Raw genomic sequence first — 6,854 nt, 5'->3', positions numbered from 1 at the left:
TTTCACTGAAAGCATGATGTCCTAGTTTTTATATCTGTAACCAACTTACAAATGTCACCTTTATTAGCTAATGATAGGATGATGTCTAGACTGATTTGTGCTCTAATGATTAGGTATGTTAGAATTATTAACAATGTATTAACGTGCACTAGGTTTTTCATAATGTTGTAATAACTGAATCAGTGTATAATTTGGCAAATTAAGTTAAGTTTTGGTACTGAACTCAATAAATATTGTTATTATATTAAATTTTGACTAGTTGTCTCATTGGAAGTAATTCATCGTCAGTTAAATTTGTATTATTGGTACAAAATATCTTTGAGTAATTTCTATTGAAATATAATCATCTGTTATAAATCAGCATGTAAATCTGGTTTTTTAAATATATTTCAATAATTCAACATAATGATTGTTTTTTGTTTGCAAAAAGGAACATTTTAGTTATATTTAAATTTTTATCAATTAGTGTTGGATTTTGTGACTTTTTCATATTTTTTTTATATTCTAACCCTAGTATGTACTGTTATTCATTAAATTTTTATCTGTGCTAGAAATCATGATTCAAATTAATAAAGAAATATAAAAAATTATATTTATTTTATTTATGCATCAAAATATAACTACATAAAATATTAATAGTATTTAGAATTAAATATCTTATGTCAAGAACAATATACTGAAAGCCATTAAAACACAGCAAGTAGCAACATATGGAGATTTTCTTTCACCAATTCGAGCACATTTCCAGAATGTTCCAAGGAGTCTGAAAACAATAACTTTGTGTCATTTTTGTGATATAATAATAAAAATAAGTTTATTTCATTTAACAGTTACACGGTAAATTAAAAATAATACAAAATTAGGCAAACATAAGATAATGTGTATCATGAAACCCAAATTCAATAATACTGCTATAGTGCAAGACAGTCTATGGACTAAGAATGAAATTTTATCAGTTTCTATGTTATTGTTGGCATGTTCTACATCACACTCAGAGGTCCTGAGTTAGTTCCTAAAATTATTGTGTATAGAGCAAAATTATACTGTCTGTTCTGGTTAATACTGTTACAAACAATTCATATATTGTTGAAGCCCACCAATGTGCACTGGAGCAGCTTAAATTCTCTTTTAGAGAGAGGACCTATGAAGATAAAAATAATAGAAATTTTTTAATTTTAATTCATTTGCGTAAAGGACATTGTCATTTGAATTTAGTAAATAAGAATTCAGTATTTCGCGTTTGCAATGTTGTGACTGAACAACAAATTGGAGCAGCATGGACAGTTTTAGCTCTGAATCTTTCTTATGAGAAGCATTTGAAAAGAGCAGTGGTATATTAAATCGTGATTGTGAAGTGCTTCTGAATAATTGTTTACACGTTAAATACTAACCCAGTCTTATTGCGATCCATAATACTTGGAAAGAAGGACCTTAAATAGGCACAAGTACATATTAAAAGTAATATGACACATAGTAGACTTTGAAAATTAAATAAGGCACTCTGAAACAATATAAGTAGTGTTTCATTACAGACATTCAGATAATAACTAAAATATTTGTAATTTTTAAACGAGAGTACAAACCATATTTATTGAAAATTAATTAAACTTATTTCATAGCCTGTGAAAACAATTTAGTAGGTAGGTTATGTATAACGTTTGAACGAAATAATTCGTTGTAATTACGAAATTTATGTATGAAATTCAGCTTTCTATTAAAAAAAAAACCATTCGTATTTAAAAGGCTACACCAAGAAATATTTTTTAGTTTTTTACAAGATTTACATTTGACAACTGTTTTTTTTTTTTTTTTTTTTTTTTTTATGGCTTGCGTTTGTACCAATTGGGTACGATTTACTTCGCCAATGTCACGTGGTATGGAGGAGACACGCTTTTGAGAATGATCGGTGAAATATGAGGAAGACCAAATATTAATCTTGACGCATTTAAATAAGTAGCAGATTTTTTGCTTCTCCTTTATGAGTTAATTTCCAACAGAAAAACAGATAATCAGAATGTTAGTTTGTTGGAGATAGGAAGGTTCTTACATATATATTTACAACTTAATATTATTACACTTAACATATTTACATAGGAATCTACAGAATGGGCTAAACACAGACATTAACAGACACTCAACATTTAGAGGACGAGGAACTTGGACTGGGAGAACATCATAGAGGGGATGAAGGAGTTTAGGGCAAGAGAAGAGGATATGGGAGACAGTGCCTTCTTCCAAGCCACATTCACATATGGAGTGATCCCTTATTCTAATCTTATTCAGGTGAACAGGTGTGCAGGCATGGCCAAGGCGTAAACGGCATATTGTAGATGTAACCCACCTATCAGCATATTTACAAGAGAAGAACCATGGACGTCTAGGGATATCAGTTTGGACAGAAGCGTAATATTTACCTTTAACTGATTTGGAATCATTCCAAAGTGACTTCCAGGATCTGATTAGATATGTTTTTGCCAGTGCGCTGAGATCCTGAGAACTGTTTTTGAAATGCTCCAGGGAGCCCAAATGAACAGCTGATTTAGCACATAAGTCAGCAGTTTCATTACCCGTGATGCCAGAGTGCCCTGGTATCCAGACCAATAATAGAGCTAATCCATTTTGATGGCAGGAGTACAGAGCCTCCCTGATCCTTAGAGCAATAGGGAATCTAGACTTACTCCGGAATGGGTTTTCCTTAATGGAGTATAAACAGCTAAGAGAGTCTGTAAAAATAACAGTTTGTTTTATGTTATGGGATCGGACAAATAAGATTGCCTCCAGCAAGGCAACAGCCTCCCCTGTAAATACCGAAGACTCTGGAGGACACTTAAATTGCAGAGCAATTCTAAACCTTGGAACCCAGCAGGCTGCACCAACAAAGCTTTCCGGGGAAAACTTTGATGCATCAGTGTAAATAAGGAGGTGGTTTGGCCAATTTTGACAAACTATGTTATTAAACTTTACATTAGTATCAAGGGCTCCTTTAACTAGCCCAAGATCTGTGACCACGGCAGGATCAAAGACTAGGGCTTTATAGGATGTAGAGTATAAAGGGTTTATTTGTGAAGTCACTAATGGATGAGGGAGATTGATAAATTTCTGATAGCTATCTAATAGATATGAAGAAGGATTGCGTGGTCTAAGAACTTGTGACAATTGAGTTAATCTAAACCACAAAGGGTGGGAGGACAGTTGTAACATTTTGCTAACATAACGATCACAGAGATATTGCCTACGCAGATGCAAAGGAGGATCAACACATTCAACCTGCAGAGCATTAGTAGGGGAGGACTTCATTGCCCCCAGAATGATCCTGAGGGATCTGTATTGAGTTCGGTTGAGCATTTCAGAGGTAGTTTTATTTAGAGGGTCTAAAACATATGAGCAGTAATCAACATGGCTACGGACTAAGGCATTATATAAAAGCTTAAGGGAATAGGCATGGGCCCCCCACCAAACTCCAGCCACTGCCCGCAGAACATTTATACCTTTCTCACACTTCTTAATTACATATTCAGTATGCGGTAATCCGTTCAGTCTGCTATCCAGTATAATACCTAGGAATTTTGCTTTGTCTACTAGATTGATGGGTTGATCCTCATAGCAAAAGTTAAATGTAGGGTGAGATCTTTTTCTTGTAAACACAACTGCTTGGCATTTAGCCACGGATAGAGATAAGCCGTGGTCAGACAGCCATTGTCCTAGGTAATACAAAGCCGAGTTTAGACATTGGGATATTTCCTCTACTGAGCCCGAGCTGTGGTAGAGGACAATATCATCAGCATACTGTAGAATGTTACAAAAGTTATTTACAGACAATTCTAGGTCATGAGTGTATATGCTGTAAAGCAGAGGACTGAGTACTGAGCCTTGGGGAAGTCCTTTCCAGACTAGTCTGGGGGATAGATAGGATGACTGTTGTTTAACCACAACTGACCTGCCACAGAGCAGGTTACATATGAAATGTGTTATCCTTGGCGGTACACTCAGCTGATGCAATTTTTGCCTGAGTAACGGAAGAAGTACATTGTCATATGCAGAGGCAATATCTAGGAAAATACCCACAAGGTACTCTCCCCTACCAAAGGCAGTTCGAATGTCTGTGGTGAGTATGCTGAGACTGTCTGCAGTGCTAAATCCTTTACGGAACCCAAACTGAGAAGGAGAAAGTACTCCCCTACTTTCCATTACCCACTCTAGTCGATTTTTGAGGAGTATCTCGCTAACTTTTGCCAAAGTGGATGAAAGTGCAATAGGTCTGTATGAGTTTGGTTCAGATGGATTTTTGCCAGGTTTGAGTAGTGGAATCACTAGTTGTGTTTTCCAGGAATTTGGAACTATTCCACTCTCGAAAAAGCTATTAATTAAGTTGAGAAAATATAGTTTTGATTTATCTTTTAGTTTTGCCAAAAAAGAATAAGGTACACCATCTTCCCCAGGAGCCGAGTCTTTAAGGCCAGTTAGAGCAATTTCAAGCTCTGAAAAAGAAAATGGGGCATCCATTTCATCTGCAGTGGACACAGGTGTATAAATGGGGAAATCGTCCATATGAGGGACATAAGGCGGAGCGAGCTTGTCTGTAAAAAAGTTAAGCCATTCAGACGGGTTATTGGAACTTGGGTCAGTGTGGTTAAGAGATCGGCGGAATCTCCTCATGTTTGTCCACACGACAGTGGAGGGAGATCTAGGGCCGAGTGATTCACAGAATTTGGTCCAACCGAACCTTTTCTTTTTAGACACTAACCTTTTTATTTTAGCATCCAAATGTTGATACTTCATAAAGTTATCATTTGTCATGCTATCTGTATATTCTTCTTCTGCAGCCTTTCTTTGGTTAAATAAATCAGTGCATTCCCCATCCCACCAAGGGGGGGAAGATAAGTGATTTTTGGCATAAGACTTTTTACAAGGAATATTAGAGTCGGCTGAAGAAATAAGATATCTAACAAATTGCTCATAACAAGTTAATAAATTGTCATAATGCTCAAGATCAGGTAAAGAGTCTATCATGTTATCAACAGATTGAGCGTAACGTGACCAGTCAGCTTTATGCAGTTTATACTTCAATAATGGACTAGGGTTGGAAGGTGGTAATGATCTAGTATTCAGGGATAGGATGATAGGGAAGTGATCACTGCCAAAAGTACTTGGTAGGACTTTCCAGGATAGCTGAGATGCAAGAGAGGGAGAAGAAAGGGATAGATCAATAGCAGATTTTGGGTTCTGATAGGGATAGACTCTACGGGTAGGAGTGCCATCATTGAGGATACAGAGGTTAGTATCCTCAAAGATGTCTATCAATAAAGGAGCAAACCCATCACAGTAGTAACACCCCCAAGAAGTATGGTGAGCATTAAAGTCACCCATAATCACAACTGGGGTAGGAAGGGAGGATAGGATAGACCGGATTTCTGGAATCAAGGATGGATTAGGATGTGGAATATACAGTGAAAGAAAGGAAATATTTAGACTCCTCACAGCAACAACATTAAGTTGATCACTGTGAGCGGGGAGGGGAATAGAAGAAAAGGGAAGATTGTGTCGAATAAAAATGGCACTGCCTGCATAACCATCACTCCTGTCATCCCGCACACAGCAGAAGCCAGGAACCCGAAAGCGAGAACCAGGCCTCAGCCATGTTTCGCAGATAGCAACAATGATAGGGTTATGCAGGTTAATTAAAGATAAAAGATCTTGTTTCTTTGGTTGGATGCTTTTACTGTTCCATTGTAGTAAGGTTGTTGGGGCCATTATTTAGGATATTAAACAGTTGAGATAAGTTATGTGCAACGTTGGGCGGTAGTGGAATTTCGCTGCATGGAGCAACAATACTCAGAAGGAATTCAGAGAGAACCTCTAGCATTTTACTTTGGGATGGGGGAGAGTCAGGTAGGCTGCTGCCAAGGGCGCAGCCATTAGGTAGGGAGGAAGAGGGACTGTTGGTAAAGGATCGGTGGGCGTATTTGTCATAACCCTTCGCTAAGGGAGCTCGGGTACGAGCCGGGCGGATAATTTTTTCCCGGTATGACCTACGGGGTGAATTGAAAGAATTCGGTTGGGGAGAGTTTGAAGGGTGATGGGGAGGATTTGAAGGAAGGGGAAAGTAGATTGGAGTAGGGAACAATTCTCTTGCTATCTCCGCATATGATTTGTGAACTGGAGGAAACCGCAATGAGGCTTCCATATAAGATACACTGTCCTGGGACATGGCTAGTTTAATATTCTGCTGGCGAGTAAATTCCGGACATTCCTTATCTGAAGCAAAATGACTACCTGAGCAATATATACACGTGGCCTTTTCTTTGATGACATCACATGATTCTCCAGTGTGCGGCTGTGCACACCTGTAACACCTAGGTTTAGATCTGCACTGGGCTTTGATATGGCCGAAACGGCAGCAGTTCAGACACTGGATTGTTGGGTATTTGTATGGTTCTACTGGGAGAGAGGTGTAAAATGAGAAAATTTTAGATGGAAGCATCTGACCCCTAAAAGTGACTACCACCGACTGGGTGGGAAGCCATTCTATTGTTCCTTCATTTGACGATTTTCTGTTCAAACGGCGGGCTTTCAGAACTGCACCACAACCAGCAGGTAGTTCTAACGACTCCACAAACTCCTCCATAGACCAGTCTACAGGGACACCTCGCACTAGACCCATCCTTGTTATATTGTAGGTTGGGATTTTAGCCTGATATTTCGTAAGGGGCAGAATTGGGCTAATTATAAATGTGTTAGCAGCTTGAGCAGAAGAAAATTCGACGCTAATCTTGTTACGGCCAACGTTTTTAACACCATCACTTACAATATTGGTGAACTTGTTTTTATGCATAAATTGACCGAATTTAAGTGCT

At 37.9% G+C, this 6,854-nt stretch overlaps 1 protein-coding gene across 1 annotated transcript; it reads right to left on the bottom strand.

The window, feature by feature from the left end:
- Nucleotides 1–580: 580 nt before the first annotated feature.
- On the bottom strand, nucleotides 581–1,749 carry LOC120632798 (protein kish-A). The gene is made up of 3 exons (XM_039902807.1): nucleotides 1,584–1,749; nucleotides 1,392–1,501; nucleotides 581–763 (listed from the first exon to the last, which is right to left on the bottom strand). Exons 1-3 carry the CDS (start codon nucleotides 1,584–1,586, stop codon nucleotides 658–660), a joined length of 219 nt encoding a protein of 72 aa, XP_039758741.1. The 5' UTR covers nucleotides 1,587–1,749; the 3' UTR covers nucleotides 581–657.
- Between the last annotated feature and the right edge of the window lie 5,105 nt (nucleotides 1,750–6,854).

The sequence above is a fragment of the Pararge aegeria genome, chromosome 20, assembly GCF_905163445.1.
Source record: "Pararge aegeria chromosome 20, ilParAegt1.1, whole genome shotgun sequence".
NCBI lineage: Eukaryota > Metazoa > Arthropoda > Insecta > Lepidoptera > Nymphalidae > Pararge > Pararge aegeria.
The sequence above is the reverse complement of the archived record's forward strand: the minus strand, read 5'-3'. Positions and strand labels throughout refer to the sequence as shown.

Excerpts from the sequence above, each read along its gene's own strand:
- LOC120632798 (XM_039902807.1), bottom strand. Across the intron at positions 764-1,391 it reads ATGGATCGCAATAAGACTGG|ACTCCTTGGAACATTCTGGA; the intron begins GTTAGTATTTAA and ends TATTGTTTTCAG.